At 40.5% G+C, this 25516-nt stretch overlaps 1 protein-coding gene and 1 non-coding gene across 4 annotated transcripts in view; one reads left to right on the forward strand and one right to left on the reverse strand.

Moving 5' to 3' along the window:
- Window positions 1–2316: 2316 nt before the first annotated feature.
- Window positions 2317–25516, reverse strand: part of LOC127378722 (cilia- and flagella-associated protein 47-like) — a 49387-nt gene continuing 26187 nt past the window's right edge. For 2 of the 3 annotated variants that reach the window (XM_051427933.1, XM_051427932.1), the window contains exons 43-67: window positions 25178–25264; window positions 24556–24620; window positions 24286–24422; window positions 23840–23945; window positions 23231–23457; window positions 22949–23090; window positions 22084–22211; window positions 21899–21964; window positions 21465–21608; window positions 19330–19503; window positions 18302–18413; window positions 17954–18004; window positions 17708–17805; window positions 16530–16705; window positions 16117–16224; window positions 13406–13517; window positions 12873–12977; window positions 11990–12146; window positions 11789–11872; window positions 10516–10663; window positions 9676–9860; window positions 8585–8765; window positions 4658–4819; window positions 3369–3534; window positions 2317–2972 (exon numbers count right to left, since the gene is read on the reverse strand). In XM_051427933.1, coding sequence (XP_051283893.1) covers window positions 2781–2972; window positions 3369–3534; window positions 4658–4819; window positions 8585–8765; window positions 9676–9860; window positions 10516–10663; window positions 11789–11872; window positions 11990–12146; window positions 12873–12977; window positions 13406–13517; window positions 16117–16224; window positions 16530–16705; window positions 17708–17805; window positions 17954–18004; window positions 18302–18413; window positions 19330–19503; window positions 21465–21608; window positions 21899–21964; window positions 22084–22211; window positions 22949–23090; window positions 23231–23457; window positions 23840–23945; window positions 24286–24422; window positions 24556–24620; window positions 25178–25264 — 3313 coding nt within the window. In that variant the 3' untranslated portion in view covers window positions 2317–2780. Of the gene's footprint in view, window positions 2973–3368; window positions 3535–4657; window positions 4820–8584; window positions 8766–9675; window positions 9861–10515; window positions 10664–11788; window positions 11873–11989; window positions 12147–12872; window positions 12978–13405; window positions 13518–16116; window positions 16225–16529; window positions 16767–17707; window positions 17806–17953; window positions 18005–18301; window positions 18414–19329; window positions 19504–21464; window positions 21609–21898; window positions 21965–22083; window positions 22212–22948; window positions 23091–23230; window positions 23458–23839; window positions 23946–24285; window positions 24423–24555; window positions 24621–25177; window positions 25265–25516 lie in introns of those variants that run through there. The other variant, XM_051427934.1, reaches the window with a different exon arrangement.
- trnag-gcc (transfer RNA glycine (anticodon GCC)) lies at window positions 19865–19935 on the forward strand. The gene has a single exon. It is a non-coding gene; the product is annotated as a tRNA-Gly (tRNA).

Consider the following 25516-nt stretch of genomic DNA (forward strand, 5'->3'; position numbering starts at 1 on the left):
TTTTTTGGCTTTTCCGCTCATGCTCATTGGGTCCCATGAAAGAAGCGCTTGTACGAGCAGATTCGTTCTTAGGTGACTGATTAAAGAGAGTTTGTAGCATTGAATAACTTTCTCGTTATTAAAGATCTTCAGATTATTTTTAGCGACTAATGCATAGACTTTATGCATTTGCCTTTATATCTGTGACTGTCACAGTGCAGCTCGGCACTGATGAAATGTCATTAACAGCTGAACTATTAACATATTCTAATTGTTCTGGGTCCTCTAGCACCACAAACAAAGCTACAGCTTGTTATCTTTTTGTCCACTGAGATTTGACGGCAGGGCTTGAAGCTCAGCAGTGTGAAATCCTTCTACCTCTTTGGTGACAATTATGCGAATGAAACCCGCTTAAAGAGTGGAACAGGTAGCTTTATACGGCAATTTTAGGGACATCAATTATGCAAATGATCAAATCTCACGAACACTCACCTCACAGGTGACACTCATCAAGTTAACAATTTATGACAAGTTTGTGCAGTTCAGTAAGTTTGGTGAATCTGAGCTTCAACACTTGTGCAATTAAACCTCACAGAAAAAAGACAGTTAGAAATATGGAAATGTTCTTGCAAGAGGCTCAGTGTCTTGCTAGAAAACAAATCTTCTCCCAAGTGGCATTTTTCTTTCAGACTGCATCAGATTTTCCTCCAGGATGTCCCTGTATTTTACTGCTTTCCCTGTACCCTTCCTGCTGCAGAGAAGCATCATGCTGCAGAAATATCTCCCCGGCATGATGGCCAAAATGCTCAATACTGGTCTTAACGACCACAGAACTTCTGCTAGAGAGTATGGAAAACTGTAGGCCAAATATCAGGAGTTTTTAAGTAAGTACACATGAAACACGCTGTCTGATTTCCATTTGGTTCACTGTAATTAAAAATGACAGGTTTGGGCTCTCTCACATGCCAAGATATGCAGCAGATGTTTTCACCATTGAACTAGTTACCGCAATATCCCTAACTCTCAAAATTGCACCTTCTGAGATTTGCTGAGTGAACAGAATTTGCCAAAACATTGTGCATTAAGTTTTTACTTTCATTGTGTAAAAAACATTGTATCCGTTGCGTCACCGGTTAAAAACAACAGCGCATCTGGTCTTTCCAACAGATGTGTGTGTAAAACCACCAGTGATTATTTAAGTGTGTCCCGTTAAATGTATTTTAAATTTCGCATTGGTAACAGATTAAATGAACTTTGTAGAGATCAGGTTTCACTTTGACATTAAAAAGGGTCATTTTCTGTTATTCTGTTAAACAATAAAACATGGAAACTTCAAAGGAGGGTGAACATATTTCATATAATATTTAAATATTGAGAAAATTGAACTTACATTTTTAATAACCATTGGGACAACTTGTACTTTTCTTGTCGCTACAGACAAAAGGATTTATAGTAGAGGCTAACAGCCATGGGTGCTGTGAACGCAGGCCCACACAGTGGAAAACCTCTTAAGCCTCATGTGGTTTGATTTATTAAATGGTAGATACTGAATATTTCAAGGTTGTCCTGGTTAGTGTAATATAATGTGCAGCGGGAATATACGTGGACCAGCAGTTTGAGGTGGATCTAATTTATGGCCAGACTCTCTCTATACTATCAACAGCGGATCATAAGGGAAGGGATGAATGAAACGAAGTTGGTAACATTTTACTTGAAGTGGACTCTTAGGCATGATAGGCACATCATAACCATTACTAGTATTTATTGCTCATCATACACATACCTGCTGAATGTGTAAAACTTCAGGGACACTGGCTGTTTTTATGAAGCCCACTGATGAGGTGACCCCAGGAATGACATCATCCCTTATGGATTTTACTTATTAAATCTCTACCAAATGTATGTATGAACAGGAGATGAAGAGAAGCAAATGAGCTACAGAGGGATTTTTTCATGTGGAGGTTTGTGCAAACTACAGTGTATATGTCAATTACAATGCATGCAATGTAATTGGTCACAACCTGTATGATCGAAATTAACACCCAGCTGATCACCACATGCAGGCAGATTTTCAAATTGGTGAGTGAATCTATAAAAGCTTTACGCCAAACTTGTAGTTCAATGTTCGTACCAAAAAAACCTAAAAAACTATGCTGAGAGATCAACGTTCTTTCACACACACACACACACGTGTTTTACGCACATTCAGACAGTGCCGTGAAACTGCCCATCTTAAGCTATTTAAATAACGTTAGCTATGTGACAATACTTACAAGAAGTCAACTAGTCGCCTTGTCTGTTGAGTCAAACAGTTAATTTTGGACACTGAGACTAAAATTAAGGCATTACCTCCAAGTTTAATTACATTAAGAGATACATTAACAGTGATGAACATTGAACATCTGCAGAGTTTTCACAAAAAGATCCTCACTTCAGTATCATCCTGCTAAATTTCCTTCACTTGCCAAAAGGTAGAGAAATAAAATCTTTGTATTGGCAGAAAAATAGCTCATTAGAACGGCTGATGAGAAACACTAACACGACTAATGAGCCATTTTAAGCGAAAAAAAGGACAAATGGTGAAACCCATCACCATTACCAAGTTATTATGTGTCTGTCCAAATAACAGTTCATTAGTTCATTTTCAAAATACAAAGGTATCTCTTTAATTGAAGGTGACATTGTGTGGTAAATGTTTCCAGATGAAAAAGCTGCCACAGCTACAATTCAAATAAAAAAGTGAAAAAGGAAATTAGACAAAAATGATGATCCTTAGCTGTTTGAGAGAGTGAGGCTGTCTTTTATCTGCGGACTTTGAGAGGGGACGAGTTAGCCAGCACGGGAAGCCGAAGGTTTTGAGCCACAAAGTTCTGCTGCCTTTCCTTGGCTGGACGCAGCACAGAGGAGCTGCCATTGGTGGAGGTTTTACAGAGGGGTGGGGAGTCACGAAAGGTTTTCCCTCTCACCTCGTAGGTCCACTGCATGTCTGCTGCCTGTAACAAGGGGAGTAAGCTGTGAGACATGCAAATCTGATAACTGTACGAATGTGAATGGATCAACATGGGTGAATACTTTTCACCAGTACCGTAGCTCCTTGCATCTGCGACTGGAATCTGTGTTGTGAATTTATGAAATGTTCTCTGGCTTATTTCGTAGTGAACATTGCTATTGCTAACAATTTTAGTTAGTAGGTTATTGTCAAAAACTGGAACTGACGACACCACTTGAAACTGGCAAAGGTAACAACAACACTGTAACTCTTTGTTGGTAAAACGTTATGACCAGTGAAGTAGTGGTAAAAATAAACCTCCAGTCATTCACTATAATTTATCACCATAAAACAGAAACTACAAACAAACAGATAATCAGAGAATAACTTATTTAAATACCTGGATGGTTAGTCTTGCTCTGTGCTTGCTGTACATGGTGGGCGTGAAGGACACGGTGATGAGAGCTCCAGCAGAACCAACGGGAGGTAACATGCCTGAGGCTGGAGTCACTGTGAACTCACTGCTGCTGCCTGGCAGGAACGCTGCAGTGAACGGCTCTGGCCTCCTGGAACCAAACACCTCCAATTTACTATTTGCCAAGAGCTGACCCCATCTTGCAAAAAAAATGCAAACAGAAATGTGCAAAAGGGACTTCGAGTCTCGTTTAGTCCCTGAGTTTAGATTCTTTGCTTTCATAGTTCCTGGAACTATTTTGTCAAAAACACTATTTCCTGCATTTCGACTTGAGAAACAAAAAGCTAAATGTATCCCTCAGCCACAGTTCATTGACACAAAAAGTCCATGTGAGGGGTAGTACCTTCTTATGACTTATCGGACCTACGGCTGTGAAATTTCACCGACTGCTCAAACATAGAAGTGCTACAGCTTGTGTTTCATTCACACAGTGAACAAACTGTGGGTGTCTCTTGTATCAATATTAGGATGTAGGGTGGACATTTCTTGTATACTTTATTGATGTTACAAGAAAAGAGATTGTGTTTGTGTGAACAAGCTGAGAATGATTGTTTGATTGTGGTTTTGTACTAAAGGAGGAATGAATAACCATAAAGTACTTGGAGACAGATGTTCTGGGGTTTTCAGTCTCATTTTCTACCTCTGCATGTCTTCTTTGCAACCATTCATTACATCCATTCAAACTAGGGCTGCATGATATACAAAAAAATCATCCTGTGATTTTTTTGATAGATATTGCGATTGCGATATCATTTACAGTTAGTGGGAATTATCATTTTTGCATCACCATTATTAAAATCATGATGATGTGACATCTGGAGAACAAGATTTGTAGGCCAGGGCATCTTTTCAGAATTACAACTACAGTACTTCAGTACAATTTGCATTTGTAACTTGTTATTGCGATTTCAATAACATTCAAATATTGCACCACAGTAAAGGCAAAAAAAAGTGCGTTACGTTATCTGTAACGGAAATAATCATCCTCAAAACATTGTCGCGGTAGATGTTGCAGAAACATATGCAAAAAAGGGACTTTTACTATGTAGTTTAAAAATAAAAAATAAAAAAGCCTATTTGGCTACACTGTTAGAATGTAGTGAATTGCAGTTATTATTTAATTATTAGAAAACCTGGATGTACATGTAAGATGTAAGAGCGAATGAAACAAAGCAACAAATCACAGAAAGGTAGACACACACACACACACACACCTGGTGGTGCTGGTCAGACGGAAGCCCACAGCTGAAGTCTTTCCCAACTCAGTGGCTTCAGTGATGATAACATCATCCACTTGAGGCTCTGTGGCGATGAGAGTGACGGGATACTCCCAGATCCCGCCGGACACAGACTGCACAGATAGGAGCGCTGAGCACCTGGACAGACAGACACACACACACACACACACACACACACACACACACTGCATTTACATTTAATTTTGCATGTTTAAATACCACTTTCAACCATAGAACACTGAGTGCCTCTTTCATTTCTCAAGTGTGAGACTGTGTGGCCAATGACAGGATTGACTAGTACTGCTGTATATCTGTAGCTATCCTATACATGTATGTACACTTTGTACTGCATTACTGGAATGACTTTAGTTTATTTTAAGAAAATAAAGCCCACTGAAGCATGATGCTGTATTTCGGATTCATTTCTGTAACATATACAGTAAGGCAGCGGCAAAAAGGTGTCTGTTCTATTTGGTATATAAGCAAAAAACAAATAAAATTCACAAAAAGAAGGGGAAAAAATTGAAAAAAAGCACCAATTAGAGCAGGGATTCTACATATGGCCAAGTGTATATAGGGTTATTTTCAACCAGTGAGAGCACCAGCTGATTTGACTGATTACCTTCATCCAGAGAAGAGGAATTAATCAGTGAAATGAGCTGCATTCGGGTTTAACTGGAATAAAAACCTGAATACAGTTTGCGCTCCGTGGCACACAGATGAATACCTTTGATTTAGAGTCGGTTTTCCACCCATCTCCTTGCTTCAAATCATTCTTCCACTCAAATTTATCTTGAAAAGTATAATTTGAGAATTCACATTTATCAGAAAAAAAAAATAAATAAAATAAAATGATTCACTAAACTTGTCTTTAATATTCCCACTTTCTCATACTTGGTCTCCTCATCTCACTGCCCATGACAGAGGAATAACATGTAGATAATGGAAGAGCCTATTAGCAGCACCCCCCCGTCATTTCCTCATGGAGAAGTCATTAGATCTCAGAGGTATTGATTCTAGCTGGGCACGCCTCATTAATGGACTCCACAGATTAAGATGGGTGCTGATAAATGAATGCACTCTTCACTCACCAGGATGTCACATGCAATGTACAGTAAGGAGGACAGTAGAGAATAGGTAAATTGTGACTGTTAACAATTAGATTATAATAAGATATATTTCCATTACATACAAATTAAACTGAAACACACAATGTTTTTTGGTGAGTAATGCTTAATCTGAACAGAAATTGTGTTTGTTTACAACAAAAGTCCACAGGGCACCTTTAAGTTGCTATGGAACAGTACCAACAGGGGCTGCAACTAGCAACAGAGCACCAAACTGATACTGCAAGGGGCAGAATAATTTGCTTAACAACACTGATTCAAAGGTTTTATTTATTTTTTTCTCTTTTCAGACATGGAATATTTAACATAGCTGGCTTCATCTATGTGTGATAGCTTTTTGTCATTCAACTGTTTTCAACTGTAAAATTTCCCACTCAATACGTATCTTGATAAACCCAAATCTAAGTGATTCTTATTCTTATAAGGGTCGACAGTAGAAATGGTCCTTGTTAACTCCTAACTTACTTTATTTTCTCCTTTCTTATTTATTGTGCCTTGGTTAGAAGTGTTTTCTGTTTGTTATCAGCCAATATATCATTATCAGATTTTTTGAACTGCCTAAAATTGGCTTAAAAAATCCAGGATGGGTCGCACTCTACTAATTATTTGAGCATGAGGGATGCCAGCTCCCTCTTCTTACAGTGAATCTTCTAATAACTTTTATTATCTGTGTCATCAACTATAGGGAAATTCTGCCTATTTTAAGTCAACCAGTTCACAAGCATAGAGTAACAAGGCATTAGACTTATCTAATTCCTAGTAGTTCATGAATGTAAAGCAGTGACGGATACTCGAGGAGAAAATTTATTTTTAAAGACTGATATGACAGTCTATAATCGCCCCAACTTAAAATTGGCTCATCAAAGTGTCGAGTATAAAGCGTGCATGTGTCAATGTGTGACAATTCAAACAGAAGAAGTTTAAGTCAAAGTAATGCCAAATGCTTTTTCTAATTTACTGCCATTATAAAATATAAGTTTAAAACTACAGTTACTGCCCTGAGGTTGCATGCCTGAATATAAAGGTATAAAGTGTATTTTCTGGTTATCACTAAATTGATTACACATGATAACACATAGTTGATTACGAGGGAAGGATTCTTGTATCCAGTATAGCTAAACAAAATGTGGTCCTTTTGTTTTCTCCTGGCATTTTTAGATGTGATGGCTCTCTATGAGCTGTAGGGGAAACTCACTCACTCACAGGGTCACCATTCCCTAAACGCGCTCCAATTTGTTGTTTGCAGGCACATAAAGAATGAGGCACTAAGTGAAAGCAGAATGGATGAGATGGAAAGACGAACGCCTGTACTGAGTTAGTTACTGTTTACTCATTGTGTCGTCCCAGTCAACATGTTTCAAATTATGGCTAAAATAAGTTAATAAATAAAATGAACTAAACCTTTGACGTTTTGGGTAAAACAAGTCATCATTTCATAGTTCCATCCCATTAAACATCTGTGTCATGACCAAGAAAAGGTCATTTGTGAGGTCACAGTGACCTTGACCACCAAATTCTAGTCAGTTCACCCTCAAATCCAAGGGGACGTTTGTTCAAAATTTGAAGAAATCCCCTTGAGGTATTTCACAGATGTTACGTTGACAAGAATGCGGGATGGACGGACTCCCCGAATACATAATACCACCGGCTGTGGCTATTGCTGGCGTGGAGGCATAAAAAATGTGTTTCAAATGTGTTTTTGGGTCAAACCAAAGTTAATGTATTTTCTATGGGGATCTGACCTAACACAGCAAGTACTGTTAAAGCAGAAGCAGCTAATGAGTTGGCCTTCCCCTTTACCTCTGAGAGAGAGCACAGCAACCTTTAGCTACAAACATTAAGACTCAGCACATGCAGACAGTTAGTAATAAATGAATGCAGAGGCCACACCCACCTGGGAGAGAGATAGAGAGAGAGAGAGAGAGAGAGAGAGAGAGAGAGATAGAAGATGGGAGAAAGAGAGAGGTAGAGGGAGAAGAGACTGTACTGTAGAGGGAGAAAGACAAGAGATAAATGAATGCAGTGTTTACTCACAATGCTCAATGCAAGTGTGTTAACCGTAGAGAGAGAGAGAGAGCAACAAACAGATTGTGTCTGCATGCCTTCCTTCCTGTTGTGTGTCTGTGTGTGAGAAGTACTGTATGTGATTGTTTTGTTATTCTGACTTATTATTAGCATCCTTTTGTTTTTTCCTGCACACAGGCGGTGTGCATATTTGTTTCTCTGAGTGTGTGCAATTTTCTGTTTTTCTTTTCCTTTTTCCTTTTCGCGTGTGTGCTTTTAAACTTTTTAAGAGATTGTGTGCACCTCTGCAAGTCTGAATATTCTCACAATGTGTGTGTGTGTGTGTGTGTGTGTGTGTTTAGTTCTCTCAGTAATGAGTGTTTGTGGATGTCTACATCTCTCTCTGTGTCTCAATATGTGCAAGCGTCTGTGTGTTAGTTTTTTTGGCCTTTAATGTGGTGTGTGTCTGTGGTTTGTGTCTTTCAAAACGTGCCTGCACGGTTCTTTTTTTCTATGTCTACTTGTGTGTATAATGCTTTTCCTTGAGTGTGCAGGATCTTTATTTGCTTTAACTGGTAAACACAACCAGTGGAGTGGTTATGTAAAGAGAACGACAGGATTTAACTCAAAAGCTACTGAATCTTAACAACAAAGACACATATTTCACTTTCCTGCATACATCAGCTGTTGTCTGTGTGTGTGTGTGTGTGTGTGTGTGTGTGTGTGTGTGTGTGTGTGTGTGTGTGTGTGTGTGTGTGTGCAGTACTGTCACCTGCATGGACTGAGAGGAGTGTAGACTACATTAAGGGTGAGTGTTACAATGCCAGTCTCAGGGTCCCTCCTTGCTGCCTCGACGGAGGCAGACAGGCAGTCCTCCACCTTGGAGGACTCTGTTTGTGCTCTGCTGTCTGAACGAACCTCGCACAAGAAGTCTTCCATTGTCATCTGGGAATCTGTCCAGAAGCAAGAAGTAAAAAATAGGTGATTCAGCAGGTGCAAGGAACACCACAACAAATACAGTACATTTTAATGTGCGCAGAAGGAGGCACACCTACACTTTCAATATAGCTCCACTGCTTCACATTGTGTCAAACACATAACACAATATAGCTATTCTTACTAGCTACTAGCTCCTGACATGCCTACTATAACTTGTTTGAAGAGTTGAGTCTACAGCATTGACAGCATTGTGTTAAGAACAAATGGTAATCTGTAAGGTGTGCGGGTAGTGAGTGTCTGGATGAGGGAAAGAGAGCTGCAGAGAGTGACAGAGAATGCGAGCGGAGCAGAGGAAAAGGTGAGCAGCGACTGTCAGTTTAGCAGTGAATGTACAGTGTAGTTAAAGTCTGTTAGTGAATAAAGGTGGCAGCTCCTCAAGACCAAAGTAAAGCCCCTGTGTGTTGTTTCCCAACTACTGAAAAAGTGAAGGGGTAAATCGGGTTCTCGTGTTGAAGACAATGTCAGGTGTGCACGGAGAGGAAGGACTAGTCACAGACGAGTCCATTGTCTGTTTGTGAGAGAGAAGGCAAAACAGATCCTGATTGTGACTCACTAGCATGTTTTCTCAACTTTTACCAACTTGTTTTCTTTTTTTCCACGTGTGACATGCTGCTGCTCTGATTAATTACACCAAAGCCAACATATATCATGATCATCAATCAGTCACCTGCTAAGCTGAACCTGACAGATCCTGACACATCTCATCTCATTATCATTGTAGCTACTAGATGACAGTTCCTGTGTGAATACAAAATCACTGTAACAAGGTTTAAAAAATAATCCTCAAAAGTGTTTTCTGATATTGCAGGACCACTTGAACTCTTAAAAATAAAAAAAGAGTGAAAATGACAAACTGGCACACACCTTCCTGTCCTGTCCACTCTTGATTCCCCGGCACACATCCAGTGAGCAGTATATCCACTTTCCTTTCCAGCTGGCAGCCCGCTTCACAACAGATCAGGCCAAGTGGTGAGTTCTCAACAGGCATTTCCATGGGAATCCCGCGGAGAGGGTAAATCAAACAGATGGTTGACAATTCCTGCTCTGAGCTGAAATATTGATGAGTGCATTTTTTAAACAGCATTTACACAGTATTCAGGATTAGCAATGAACCAGTACTTGATTATATACATTCTGCATTTTGTATGTAAGGACAGCATTTTGTGTTTTGCGCAAGAATTTAATTTTAGAGTTTTTCTATGTTAAACCCACTGAAAACTGAGCAAAAGCCATTGTACCATACAGTAAAAGCAATGGATTACAGAGCTTTTGCGAGCATGGGTTTCCTCCAGGTGTTTCAAGGTGTGAAAGAGGGTGTGAATGTTTTTGTTAGTGTGTGAGCCCTGTGAACGATGACCTGTCCGGGGCGCTCCCTGCCTCCCACCCAATGCCCAATGGGATAGCTACTTGTGATCCTGAGTGAGAATGGAAAATGGATGCATGGTACAGTCTATGTAACATTATTCTGCTTTTACAAATGCTATGTATAGAATAGAACATCTTTAATGAGCTCAAAAACTGTACTGAGCACTTAGTCCCTGTTGTGTTCAAGGGGAAAGCTGATTCAACGATTCTTCATTTTGTTTACAGTGAAAACCTGCCTGGATGTAGGAATAACAGAAGCTAATGAGCTTCACTGACTGTCTAGACACTCAGAAACAGCCTCTTATACAGACAATAAGACACACACACACACACACACACCTCGCATTGTCTGTACTGAAGGTACTGTTCTTTCCCAGGCTGCTGATGGGCTTCATAGTGAGGCAGAGCCAGGCCTGCTGTAGCCCCATAGAGTTAGGGGCAAACACCACAGGCACATCAAAAGTGGCCCCTTCACTGATCTGGATACCTGCAGCCAAAATGGAGGGAAGACATCAACATGTTTTCTGCTCGGTAACCAAATGAGAAATACGTTCACTCTGGAAACCACAACTCGTTAAAATGTATTGCAACAGTTCTCGTGTGGATATCTGCAAAACCACAGAAGTTGATTTCAATTAAACTAGAAGAAACTCCGACTTGTAAGAAAATGTTTCCTGTGATGTAGTCTCAGGGTGATTTATTTAAAACTGATGAAGAGTCAAAGCTCTCCGCGTTCCTACTGTCAGTTAGTGAGACAGCCTTAGATACAAGGACATTTATCATGGCTGTTTCATCTGAAGACACACTGAGCATCTGCTGAATATTTTTTTAATCTGTTTGTTACCAACTGAAAGGATTTTGTCCTCATGTAAACACAGCAAGGCCACAACATTGAAAGGTCTGAGAAAATATTATTGTTGCGTTAATTGATTTTTTTTGGCCAGCTGAGAGCAGCAGGAAACTTAACTTTAAAAAAGTTATTACTGCTATTGTTAACATGTTAACAAATCATTGCCTATTTACGCATCAAGCATTCAGAGATGAATGTAAGTCCAATATCCATTCTTCTTCACTCTTTAGCATTGCTTTTCACTCTACAAACTCCTGAGAAAAATATCTGTTTCTTTAGCTGCTAAATGGTCCACTATGGTCACCGGCTAGCCGGCCAACTGTGTCACCCTGCTGTTTGGTGCTGGGCAGGTAAAGTACAGTGGCTTTAGCAGAGCTAAAACAGCTGAAAACACCTGCCTGCTTCGATTGGAAACAAGGTTGATGAAAGCTGTGAGAGTGGATCAAAACAGTTTAATTGCAGGCAAGAAAACCAAAACAATGAGTTGAAAGAGCTAAAAAATTGAGCTGAGTTGAGGGAAACTGCAGAGCTGAATAATAATTCTGAGTGTGTTCATCACTACAATTATATAGAATAATATAGAATATAGAAAATATTGATTAGAGCAGCTTTGAAGTTCAGTTTTGCTTTAATTCTACTTCAAAGAAATAATTATAAGCTTAGTGTTCTTTGTGCTTAGTTTTGGGAATTGTAAATTGTTGCCTGGTAAAATAAGTTTATTGAACATTTTATGATGTGGTGAAAAGTTATTAGTTAACACACCTTCAGTTTGGCTCAGAGGGATAGAGAAGACTTCCCTCTCTGTAGAGACTTGATGGCAGTTGGGGGCCCCACTCGGGTCCTCATCTGAGACATGACGAAGTACAAAGCACACACAGTATTAGGAACATGTCTGAGTGTGTCACATGTCTGTGACGAGAACAAACGAGTGTCTGTTTGAGAAAGACAAGAAGTGCCTGTGACCTGTGAGTGAGATATTGAGCATGACTGGGGACTCAGTGGGGTTTGTGAAAGGAATGGTGATGGAGGCGTTGGAGCCAATCAGGGATGAGATGCTCAGGGGCTCCTCGCTCTCTGGATTAAGGCCACGTCCACGCAACAACACACACCATTCCTGCAACTAAAGAAAGACAGAGACAGATTAACACATACACACCATATACACAAGTGGCCAGAGGGAGAGAAGTGAAGTAAAAAATGAAAGAGCATGAAGGGAATACAGAGGAGGGAAGACAAAGAAAAGATGTGGTCACATTTTTAGATTTATGCCTTTTCAGGAAACATTTTACGAAAGTACTGTACACAATAAGTGGAAAGTTAGGCTGGACGGTGGCAAAAATGCATTACAATATATGTCTTTAATTAAGTTGATATCAATATATATCACAATAAGTCACTGCTTCTTTGGAGCTTAAAGATTTCCCTCATCTTTTCTTTTGCTTCTAGTTTTCTAATAATTTTTTTTCCCCCATCATTAGTGTATTGTTAATATCACCTGGCCCTTCCTGTGCCTTAAATAACATGTACAATCTGGGCCAATGAAAAGCTTTATGAGTTGATCTGATTGCTCCAAGCTTCATGTGGATGATTGGGAGTGATGAGGCAGTAAATAAAATGAGAGCACCTGCTTAAACCAATTTAAGAGGAAAAAGAAATTAGTTGTTCCTCCATCTATATGTGTCTTTATTGTGTGTGTGTGTGTGTGTGTGTGTGTGTGTGTGTGTGTGTGTGTAGCCAGGGAATGATGATTTATGTAATCCATTATCATGTGTGTGTGTGTGTGTGTGTGTGTGTGTGTGTGTGTGTGTGTGTGTGTGTGTGTGTACATATATATATATATACACACCTCAGGGCACTTGAAAGTGATCTTTGCCGTGTGGTTCCCTTCTCCGATGGATGAAGGACTAAAACGGACACCAAGCTCAGTGGAGGAGTGGGGCTCCACAATAAGCTGGAATACATCTCACAGACACACACACACACACACACACAAACAGACACAGGATATAGCTTCATGGGGACAGTAAAGCAGGATAAGCACTCATGCTCAAAGAGACAAACCCTTTAAATCACACTGCTAGGTAACCAACAGCTATCATCCAGATATACAGCAAGTATTTTCCCTCCAGCTGACATCAGTGACTGTTGTTTGTTTCAAGATATGTGTAAAAAGACAACCACTGTGTTATCAAGTGTCTTAGTATACTGCATGTTTTTTTTTAAGAGATGAAATCCAAACCAAAAACAATCAAATATCCATTGAACTACAAAGAACATATAAAATAATGGTAAATGAATTTCCCCAGGGCCAGGAGCAAGGTAATATCAGATGTATGTTGTGACAAATAAAACAAAAGATGTGTGAGTGTGTGTACTAACAGTACTTCCTGAATCCATTTCCAGCTTGTAGTTTCTGTGGTTACTGTTGGCTACAGTTAGCTCCAGAGTCTCAGCTGTTGGGTTAACCAGGGGAATGGTCTGTCTGGTCCATCTAAGACACAGACACAGACACACACGTATACACACACAGTGCTTATTTTTTGTCTCATGATAAATAAAAAATATTAAAGAAGTGATAAACTGTTTAAGTAAGGCTCATCCACTGCCATAACAGAGGGATAAAGTACAAGAAAGGCCTTAAGTAAGGAAACGAATGTCCAAATGTTGCATTTATAATTAACTGAGCTAATTAGCAGTGTGCACGATTAATATTCAGCTATAATCACCATTCATTAGTCTGTTACTGTGGTAAACTATGTCTCTGTTCATTAGAAGGCCTGCTAAAACTCTTTCATAATAACTCACATAATAATCACAGTAGACAGCGACTCTAGTCAAAATAATTAAATTCAATACTGTAGGAAGGATGGTTTTCCAGGGAGCTAACTGGTCACTTGAAGCAACAATATTCAAAACTGAACATCCAGCAGCAGGTTACCCAAGCTGCATGCACAGGTTACTTATGCTTGGTGATCTACACCAGTTAATTGGGATACCAGAAAACCAGAGTTAAACTGAATGAATGTTAAATCTGAATAAATCGCTCGGTGAAACGTACTTTTTTCCTGTGATGTTAGGGCTGATGCTGTAGTTCACTGAGGATAGCCTAATTTAGACATTAGATCATTAAAAATTAGTAGATAAAATCTAATCTACTAATAATAAGAAATTGCTCAAAGTAATTCACTCGTGCTCCTTAACAACTGCTCAGCTGCTGAACACTGCAAAAAGGTTATTTCACTGGTTAAGAGTTTCCTCCATTTAGTAATCTCCTGTGTTTCCACAAATTAAATGTTACCATCATTTACTGCTCTATCTGATATATCTTACCCTGGTATTCATTCAGTCATTGATTGTTTGGACTGCATTTATAATCGCTCACAGCTGTATTCCTTGCATTTATTTTTAATTTTTCATGATTGTATTTGTTCATTAATTGGTTGTTTTGTTGTTATTAACTATGTGTGTAGTTAGTTCGTTGTTTGTGTGGTTAATTACTGTATGAGTAGTTTTAGTGTCTTGTTAGGAGTTTAATAAACATTTCATTCAAAGAACTTTATTATATGGTTTGTATGAAATATAAGGTCACTGTACACAAGTCAAGAACTCTGTGGCAACCTTTAGATCAGATTGTCATCACGGCAAGCCAGGTGAGACAGCAGCTCGCCAGGACCCGGATCAACAAGGCCAGAGGACCTGAAGACGTCAACCCGAGGGTACTGAAGGTGTGCGCGGAGCAACTGGCAGGAGGTTTCCAGCATCTTTTTGACCTCTCCGTGAGGTGCCGAAGATGTGGAAGACATCCTGCTTAGTTCCTGTTCCCAAAAAGGGACGTTCCAGCACTCTCATGTGCTTTAACGTCACGTCATGAAGACCGCTGAGAGAGTGGCTCTACAGCACCTAAGACCCATGGTACGCGACTAGACCCGCTGCAGTTTGCGTACCAGGCCGACATCGGCGTGGATGATGCCATCATCTACCTGCTTCACAGAGCTAACACCCACCTGGAGAAGCCACGGAGAACCGTGACTATCATGTTCTTCGACTTCCCCAGTGCCTTCAACACTGTCCAGCCTCTCCGGGTGGCAGAGAAGCTCTCTGTGATGCAGGTGGATCAGGACCTTGTGGCTTGGATTACAGACTACCTCACTGACAGTCCGCAGTATGTCAGGCTGCACAGCTGCTTGTCAGACGTGGTGATGAGCAGCACTGGCACACCCCAGGGAACTGTACTGTCACCATTTCTGTTCACCCTCTACACCTCTGACTTCTGCTTCAACTCGGGAGCGTTCCACCTACAGACGTTCTTGGATGACTCCTCCATTGTCGGATGTATCACAGAAGATAGGGAGGAGGAATACAGACACCTAAACCAGAACTGCATTGGATGGTGCGAGAGCAACCACCTTGTTGTAATTTTTACACTCTGTATTTTTTGCACTACACTTTCCCCTGTGCTGTTGTGTCAAATTTGAATTTCTCCTACGGGGGGATCAATAAATGAACATCTTATCTTATCTTATTGAGACTAAATTAATTAATTGGCTATCAATTTTTCCCTTTGTTTCCCTGTGAGGCAAATTTAATACGAGTTCAATTCAATTATTTAATGTGAACATGAATTCTTCTGATACCCAAAAGTGGGTGTGAACCTAATCAGGCTCCATTTAACCAGCAGTAAATAGGTAAAAACTAATTTACGTAAGAATGGTTTAAGATGCAGGGATGATACTGGCACCCCCAGCCATATATTCTGGTCCTGTCAGCTGCTGGAGGATTCTTGGGCAGAGATTATTGATACCCTTTCAAATTTATGTGGCACAATTATTGATCCTAACCCTTTGACGGCCATATTCTGGGTGGTCCCCAAAGATATTAAGATTACCACTAACCATGCAAGAATAGTGGCCTATAATGGAAAAAAGATTGTATCACCATTTCACAAACGCTGGCTAGAGGATGTAATGGCACACCACAAACTATGAAATGTTTTTTTTTTTTTCTTGTTTTGATAAATGTATGTCTGGGACAGCTGGAGCCAATAACCCTGCAGTGAGACAGCGTGTGTGTGCTGGTGTGTGTGCACCTACTTGCCCAGCTGACAGCAGGCCTGTGGCAGCATGGTCACTGGAGGAGGAAGAGCATAAAGCTCCAGTTGATACCAGAATTCCCCCACCAGCTCTGACTGGAACAACACACTGGTGGAAAACACACACCAAACCTATGCAAATGCTGCATGTACCACAGATTCAACTGTTCAAAATACACAAATAAGTTGATGCGCATATTCCATTGGTTCACGTTGAGGTTTTGTTTTGAATTCCTAACAATGAATGGTCATGATCCCTAACTAAAAGAGTCTCAGATTTAGAGCAAATATGTATTTTCAGACCAGTCCAACAAGCATTTAATGAACAGGGATCTTCACTTTAAATGAGAGACTCATTTTTTCACCCTCCTCTTTTAAAGGAGGTCATGTCAGCAACAGTGCAGTGAGTCTTACCTGCCTGTGCTCTTTCCCACTCTGCCAGGGGAGAACGTAGCTTTGTAGGTGAGAGTCTCCCGTGGGGGAATTGAAACCCAGCTGGCCCCACTCAGGTCGTCTCCTTCCAGGCACACATCCAGCATCAGCAGCTCTCCTCGTGGGTTACTGACAGGGACCTCTATGGCAACTGAGCTCTGGGAACAACATCTCAAAGATGAAACCTGTTTCTGCTTTTCCTTCTGATGTTCTTTTGATCTAAGTGTTGGGGGGAGATTAAGCTCCTGTAACAGTGGCAAGCAGCAGAAACACTTCCTAAGGGCCTGCATGTTCGAAACGAAATAATAATCCTGAACTGAATTTACTCTCTTCACTTTCCTTCAATATAGATCAAATACCCAGCTACAGAACATTGCTCTTTAAGCTAAGAACTAAGTGTCTTGCTGAATAACATGTGGCTTGACCAGGGTCTTCTAATCTCTTACCACTAGACCACCCAACTAATCACACACAAGAAGGTGTCCTCTTACAAACTCTTTGTGCTACTGCTCTTTTTCAAATAGCAGACATTTCAACCACAAAAGTAGAGGCCTGAAGAGGGAATGAAATTAATACAGCTAACGTCTGCAACTGATTCATCAGCAGAGTGATAGCTTCGGCAGAGGAAACTGTGAGAAATTTTTAATCTGTGGAATGCAGACACACAACAATTACTTCCTAGGCTGCACACATACACACACACACACTTGCACAGAAATGACAGCTAAAGAGGGAGATGAGACACAAATAAAAAGAAGCATGAAGTTACTTTACCAGAGTTCTTCACTAAATACAACAATACAATAACAAAGAAAGAGTCTTAATGCAACAATTTTACATTTCGGGGCCACTGAGGGAAACAGAAAGTCAATTTTTTTACAACTCTTTCAATCAATGATTTTGTTGATGCCATTCAGTCATCTTTTTCCCTGACATATAAACTCCCTCTTGAAAGATGAATACACACTTGCAGTGTCTTCCCTTCAACCAATGTTTCAAGTTCACTATCAGAAATGCATCATGTTTTTGTGCTGCACTTCTTTCTAGACATTAGCAAAATGTGTCAAAACAGTCTGCCACCTGGTCCTATTGTGTCATTGTGTTGCAAATCAGATGAACTGTGGTTGTGCTCATTTCCTTCGGTAGTCTTCAGAGCTTACCTGAGCAGCACACTGTACATCTATGACCTTGATGGGTGCTGCTGGCTCACAAATGATCTCTACAGAGAAATGCACCTCGTAGCGTCCGAGAACATTTTCTGGATGAAAGGCACACACAAATACATAGGGTATAAGTGCAAACACATGTACACACAAAAAAACAACCAATCCTAGGGGAAGTGTTTTTGTGGCTATACTTTGAGCTCTGAATGTTTAATGTGCAGAATATGGTAACACTAAGCTTACCTTTGTGCTTGTCTGTCTCTGACATGTCAATTTCTAGAAATGACAGACAGCCTGCAAGAAAAGGTGTGGAAGTGTTCAGTTTAGTTTTTTTTTATTGTTTTATTGTTGTTTTTATCTATGGCGTAATCAGCATCTTACACTACTCAACTGCTTATAAAAGATACATCTAAACAAACGTAAAAAAGGTCTTTAGGATGGCCTAAAGACCTGCCACATAAGCGCTACACAGCGTATGAGTCTGTGTGAATCTGTATAGGCAAATGTAATAAAATATTGTAAACAAATGAAGCCAACATTAGAACACAGCTGCCTTCCCAAACAAGGTGATGGGGAAAAGAGAAAAATCACCTGTCTGTTTTCCTCGTTTCCATGGTAACACAGCCAGGGTGTATGGAGCATTGTCACCAGGTTTAATCTCCAGGGAGGTGGTGCCACTTACAACAGAGAGGTCTGTCACCACCTGTGTGCATGTACACAAGACAGAGAACAAGGAAAAAGGAAATGAATGCCCTACAATACACACACACACACACACACACACACACACACACACAAATATACACAATTCATAATTCTCCAACTCAATTTTGTGTTCAAGAAATTTTGTGATACATTATGATAAAAGCTTAACATATCCATGGATGTGATTTCTGGCCTGTCACATGGGAAGCCAAGGTTCAATTTTCCCTTTTTTTCCCCGAATGGCCCAGAATGAACACAGATACGTACATAGATACACAAAGTTAGAAAGACAACAAGGAAGTTCATAATCCACTTTTTGTTTTACAAATTTAGCTTTTTAAAATACATTATGTATAAAAGGTATATATTTTGTTGCATTCACAATACACTGATGTCACTCAACAGTCTTCACATTTCTTGCCATGCTAGTGCATAAATGGTGACACTGCTCTGCCTGTCGGTCGCTCCTCCAGACTGAAACCCCCCCATGAGATGGGTTGCTGTGAAAGTTTGTACAGACATTCATGGTGCCCAGATGATGGATAACTTTGGTCATCCCCTGGCTTTTCTTCTAGCACTACATAAATATTTTAACATCTACTTTAATCTAACATCCAACAGGTCAAATAAAAATGTATCCAAGACTTTGGTTTATGCCCAAATAACTGATGACATTCCCATTATCCTCAGCTGTACTTTATGTTTAGTGCTGTTGGCATGCTACTATTGTACTTGTATACAGCATGACATATCACAGAACTGCTAGCATGGCTGTAGACTCTTAGTATTTTAACGGTTTTAGTAGTGCTTTTCTTTGCAAATGTGTTTTGTAGGATGGTGGATGCGTGAGTGAGCATCAGAGCATCAACATTGCTAGCAAGGAACAGTATGTGTGGCGGCATGAGTGTGTATACCTTGAGAGTGAGTTTGTTCTGGCTGTAGTTGGGGACATCCAGCTGTGTGTGTGTGGTTTGACCTACAGGGCAGTGTAGTACCACATGGTCCACAGGCAGGGGGTGCTCTCCCACTCCTCTGAGGTTAAACACGTGCTCAGTGCCGTCGCAGTCATTATGCAAGGACAGCTTGCCCTGTGGGGGTAGGGATAAAGGCAGTCTCAGCTGCAGTCAAGCTTTCTCACACTGACAAATGAACACGGCTTGTTTTATAAGTGTAAAATGCACTAGACAGCTTTGTGAGATACCAAATGGTATTCCTGCAATTCCCTTGATTGTGTAGACAGAACGCACACAACTTCCCCTTTCTGGTTCTGGTACAAATTGTTAGGATTTTGGGGGCATCTACATATTGTATTTCCCAAGAAGATTAGGCTATTGAGGCTTTAGTGTGACGGAGGGGCAAACAAGCCAAAACAAGAGTGAACTGCACAGCGACTGCCTGCCGTGGAATGTCTGGAATTTAAACTCCACCCCCAAATGGACATATATAAATGCATTGGTGGTTCAGTGGTAGAATTCTCGCCTGCCACGCGGGAGGCCCGGGTTCGATTCCCGGCCAATGCAACATCCCTTTTTCCTCCCCTCCTACATTACTTACAAGCCCTAATAAGTGGACATACATTAACCCTCTATGTGGAGGACAAACACCAAACACCCTGAAAGCCCTAGATAATCAAAGAATGCGACTTTGAACCATCCAGCTCTGCCTCCAACGGTAAAAGCTGCTGGGGACGTCAGTAGCCACAATTAGAGTGGATGGTACTGCCTCTGAGGTTGTGAAGAGCAACACTGGCACACGCCAAAGAACTACGCTTCAGATGACTCCACCGTTATTGAATGCATCAACAAAAGACAACCAGGATGAATACAGAGGACTGAGAGAGGGCTTTGTCCCATGGTGCAACAACAATCATGTGAAGTTCAAAATCAGCAAGACCAAAGAGCTAGTGGTAGACTACCAGAGGAACAGCAGGCTGTCCTGGTTATCACCTCAGTGGAGAGAGTGAGAGACTTCCTCCTGAGTAGACTCGGAGCATTCAGTGTATGCAGCAGGCTCTGTTCTTTGCTATGGTGTAGTGGGGTGGAACTAGACAGCCTGGAGGCAGAGAGGAGGATGAAGGACAAGATCAAAGCCATCCCGGATAACACCTCTCACCCTCTCCACGACGAGCTGTGGCACATGGGCAGCTAATTCAGCCACTGGATCATCTGACCCAGGTGCAAAACAGAGCTCGGACTACCCTGTATATGTATATATTCCTTATGCATCCATTGCCATATTCATTTGTTTATTTGTCTTTATTTTAACATTTATTTATGTGTATGTATTTATTTATTGATACTCATAAGTCATCTCCTCATCTCTAGTATAATCTAAATTGGTGTCGTGGAAATGTGTAAGATAAATGTTGTAAGTTTATTGAAAATATATTTTTCTACATTTTTAATTTCTCACTGATAAAATAAACAATCATTTTCAGCTTCGAGCCCTAAGATGATTAAACTAATTAATCACTCTGAAAAGGAAAAAGCACTGAACTGAATTCAACATTCTCTATATATGAAAGAAGTAGTGAGGCATTCACTGATCCCTGTAAAGGATCAGCTACCACTCTAACTTGCAGTACATTGTTATCAAAAGGCTGTTTCTCAAAAAGAGAAAGCTTCAATGCAGTAAAAATAAACCCCTTCTGAGAAAAGCACTGGAAGATGATGTTGGTCACAGAGGAAGTTTAAATTCCCAAATATCATCTTAACAGCCAGACAGGCCAGACAGTGTGCTGCTGTTTGAGGCATCAAGATAAGTAGTCGTACTTGAGCTGACTGTGCCCTGAGAGAATGGAACAGAGGAGGCTAATGAGAAGAAAGGCCAAATATGAGGGCTTGGTGGATGAGCATTGGTAGCAGGGGATTTCAAAGTAGGCTTTCTCCTAAGTGCTATTGATGTTGAATTATCCTGAATACACACTACACTGTGAAGATTTCATGGTACAAAAGAAAGTATCTCACATGCAAGGGAGTTAAATAGCAAGAATGTGAAAGCAAGTGAGAAAACAAAGAAACAATGAAACCGCAACAAAAAGAGACATTACCGTGACAATGCATTGTGCAGTGGGTTGAAAGGTGAGGGGGTAGCGGGCTCGTGTCCCTGCTGGCACATTCACAACCTTTGGGCTGGAGAATCCTTCACCACACACCTCAGCTTGCATTTTCCAGTCTCGGTTGGTCTCATTTTGCTGTGAGAAACACATTTTGGCAACATGTTAAAAAACAATTTTACAAAACAACCATCATAATATAATCTATTTTTCTAACTTAAAACCTAAAGTGATGTTATTAGGCAAATATAAATTTCAACCATACTTTTGGCTTCTTGCATATTCAGGATTACCACTCTCTTCCAAGAAATCAGTGTCTCATTATGAAGGCAATATTATTCATCATCCATAATTAATCACATGCTTTTAGGTTAGCCATTAATAAACAGCACACGCACAGAGTGATTAATACATTTTGACTCCCTCACCAGTGGTATGTCTTGCGTGACTGAATGGTGAGCAGGCGAACTGAAGTCCAAGTGGACGGATTTTCCCTGTGGTCATAAATGAGATTTGGAACACTAATCATAAACCACATGAACCATCAAACAATCAAGAATTGTCTTAATATACCATTTTACAGTTTTAAGCTCTGACATCAGCTGATATCTACCTGTGAAGTAACCAGCACCTCTAGTGCATAGACCCTGGTATCACACCAGGACCTCAGGACAACTTGACATGTAAATTTCCCCACAGAGTCTGCCTGGAACCGTAATGGGATGTCCACACAGCCACAATCTATTGAACAGAAGGACAGGAGTTACAGGGAAGGGAGGCGGCGCTGACAGTCATTTACATGAACATGAGTGAAACTAGGATCGAGGACCTTTTTTTGGAACTCAGGAACTCTACCTGTGTTTCCACCGGAGCAACAAGGGACTAAATTTAGGTCCTGTAAAATCGTGGTGTCAAAAGGTGTCAAAGAAGTCCCAATTGTTGTACTTGCCAATTGTTCAATTACTATTGGGGTGGAGTTTGTAGGGCTGAATGTTGCTGATTGGGCAAACACAGACCATCTAGCTCTTCACAAATTACAGAAGTACTGGGTGCCACTAGTATTAATCATAGCCTTTGCCCCATTGGCGACTTGCATTAATGCAACCAAAAAACATCAAGGTCTAATATTAGTAAAACCTTCTCTTTTTTATTTATTCATTACATCAACTCACACATCATTCAGGCAACAGTAAATACTCTTGGTTTTGGTTTTGTTGTGTGTTAAAGGTGCTCCTAAACACCACCAAAGTTTTAACACCAGTCATCTGTATAATAAGATATAAGATAAGATATTCCTTTATTTGTCCCACAATGGGGAAATACCAAATGTGCCTATTCTTCACTGTTCCTCAGTTGCCATGGAAACACAAACAAAAAGGGCTATATGACATTAAATCAGAAGTTGGTACAGCTAAATGGGGCACAGTGTCAGCCTCCTTCTGAAGAAATAAAGTATGTGTGTATGTATGTGTGTGTACCTGCAGGATTCTCCCATGGTATGTTGATGTCTTCTTTTATAGGTATTGTAACAGTACTGGGTAAACTGAAGTACTGTGGCATAGAAACCTCCACACTGTATTCCACTCCTTTACTGTGCGGATCCACTCTTAACAGTGTGGCCTAACAGGAAACAAAACAAGAACAAGGATAGCAAGTGTAATATGGGCAATATGGAAAACACCTACCAATAGTGCTGTGGAATTCCCTCTGTCTGCCTGTATTATCCAAAGATCTGCTTTCCATAGTGTGTATGTGTGTACCTGGTTTTCGAGAAGCGTGCGAGCAGCTGTGGCTGCCCTCACAGTACTGCTATGCAAAGTGTGTGTCAGCATCCGCCTCCTGTGTTCGTCGGCACTCATGCTGTGCTGACCCCAGATGGCCAGAGCCTGCTCCCAGGCCATGTTGATCAGCGGTAGACGCACCACCTCCTCAACCACCTGCCCCACTTGGCAGCGTAAGCTTAGTACTGATACACACACAGCTGGGTCTATTGGTGGAGAAAAATATCAGTGTTAAAATGATTTGAATCACTATTCACTATAAATACTCTTCTTTATATTTAGGTGACACAGCTCAAGAGCAATTATTACTCCTGGTGTCTCTTCAGTTTAAATACAATCTATCTATCTAATAATCTATTAATATAAAGTTATCACTAAATATAACACTAAACAAAAAAACATTTGCCACTGAGGAAAACAACTCAATATATGCAACACAAGATTTTGGGCACTGGAATAGGACCAATCTAGGAAAAGATATTTTCACTCAAATGTTTAATGGTTAAATAACGTTGATTGGTGAGTGAGATTTAGAATATTTGGTTAATGCCCTAAAATGCTTTGCATTTGGGTATACAGTTTTCTTACCGGAGTTGCTGGGGATGGAGAGTATGTTTGAACTGGGCCTGGCAGAGAGAGGGGAAGGTAAAGGCAATTCTGCTGTGGCCTTTACCATATAGACCATATCTCCCACCTAGAGAGACACATAGAGACAGACATGGTGAGGATCACTATATAATTAAACATGAATACCTGTGTCAATTATGCTATTTGTTTTTTGCTTGTTCTTTGACTCCACTGCCCTGCACAAAGAAAAGCTTTATATTTGATTGGCTGTCGTTACACATGTTATGCAAATAGGTAGATAACTAGTCTAACATTTGTTATAACTGTGTGCAATTTCAAAAATACATGTTACTAAAAAATGTTAGGGAATGGACAGAGAACCCACAGACACCCACAGACACACACACACACACACCCACAGACACCCACACACACACACACACACACACACACACACACACACTGACCTGCGGGCAAACTAGCAGCACAGAGCAGTACTTGGTGCCCAGGCAGAAGGGCAGGTAGTGGATGTTCAGAGTGTTTGCTTGGCCTGACTTCAGACAAACAGTCCTCACCCGACTCAGGAACTCGCTGCTTTTTCCATCTGGGCACACACACATACATAGAGCACAACCAAACAGACATGAATAAAGGTAGTATACTCACACACAAACATAAACAGTAATTAGGGCAGCACAGAGTACAGAGCATGTGTGCGTTTGTGTGTTGTTACTTACCAAGATCTGAGCACTTCCCTTCCATCTCATCCTCACAACTCTTGTCTGAAGTCATCTTCTCTATACTTAAAGAGGAAAGCAGAGGAAAGGAAATCATAATCATTCATAGCATATGAATATCAGACTACTATCTGATTCAGGTGCACCACAGATGACCTCAGTTGGCTTTGAAGATGTCTCAGCTGATAAGAGATGAATACCAAACAGCTATTCTTAATGACAAACCAGTACTCTCCTGAGGAACAACCTCATACTTTACCTCACCGTCTGAAGCAGTGACTAGCAGGAGGAATACCTTGTCTCTTTAACAAATAAGCTCTGAACTGTATGAAGATAATTTTATGCTGATGTCTTCTGCATAAGACTGATGAATGGGTAAAGAGCTAGCCTGGCTCTGTGCAAAAGTAACCAAATCTGTTTTTCCATCACTTCTAAAGACGTACGTAAAACGTAAAGTTGTGGTTTTACACAGCATTTTGTGCAGAACTATTTCTTCCGGACTTCTTGGAGTGCAGGAAGTAACCATTCAATATCAAACTATTAATTTAGCTGTATGTGTACTCTGTGTGTGTACAGTGTACATCTTTGATTGTGTGTGTATAAGCTGTCTCTGCATGTGTACTTGGCCTTGAAGGAGGCCTGTTGAAGGAGGCTGTCTTTTTTCTTTTCCGGCTCCAGTGGGTTGAATGCAGACTCCACCAGCACCACCCTAAACCCACACACACACACACACACACACACACACACACACACACACACACACACACACACACACACACACACACACACACACACACACACACAGAGACACACAGGTTTGAATTCAGCAATAAAACACAAAAAAACATGCACTACTGGGACTTTATCTGGAAAGCCACATTGCTGTTGAATCTTTTAACATCATTTTTCAGTGCAATAAACACCACAAACAAAATGTAGTTGACCTCCATTGCAGTGAATC

This window comes from Dicentrarchus labrax, unplaced genomic scaffold (assembly GCF_905237075.1).
Source record: "Dicentrarchus labrax unplaced genomic scaffold, dlabrax2021, whole genome shotgun sequence".
Lineage (NCBI taxonomy): Eukaryota > Metazoa > Chordata > Actinopteri > Moronidae > Dicentrarchus > Dicentrarchus labrax.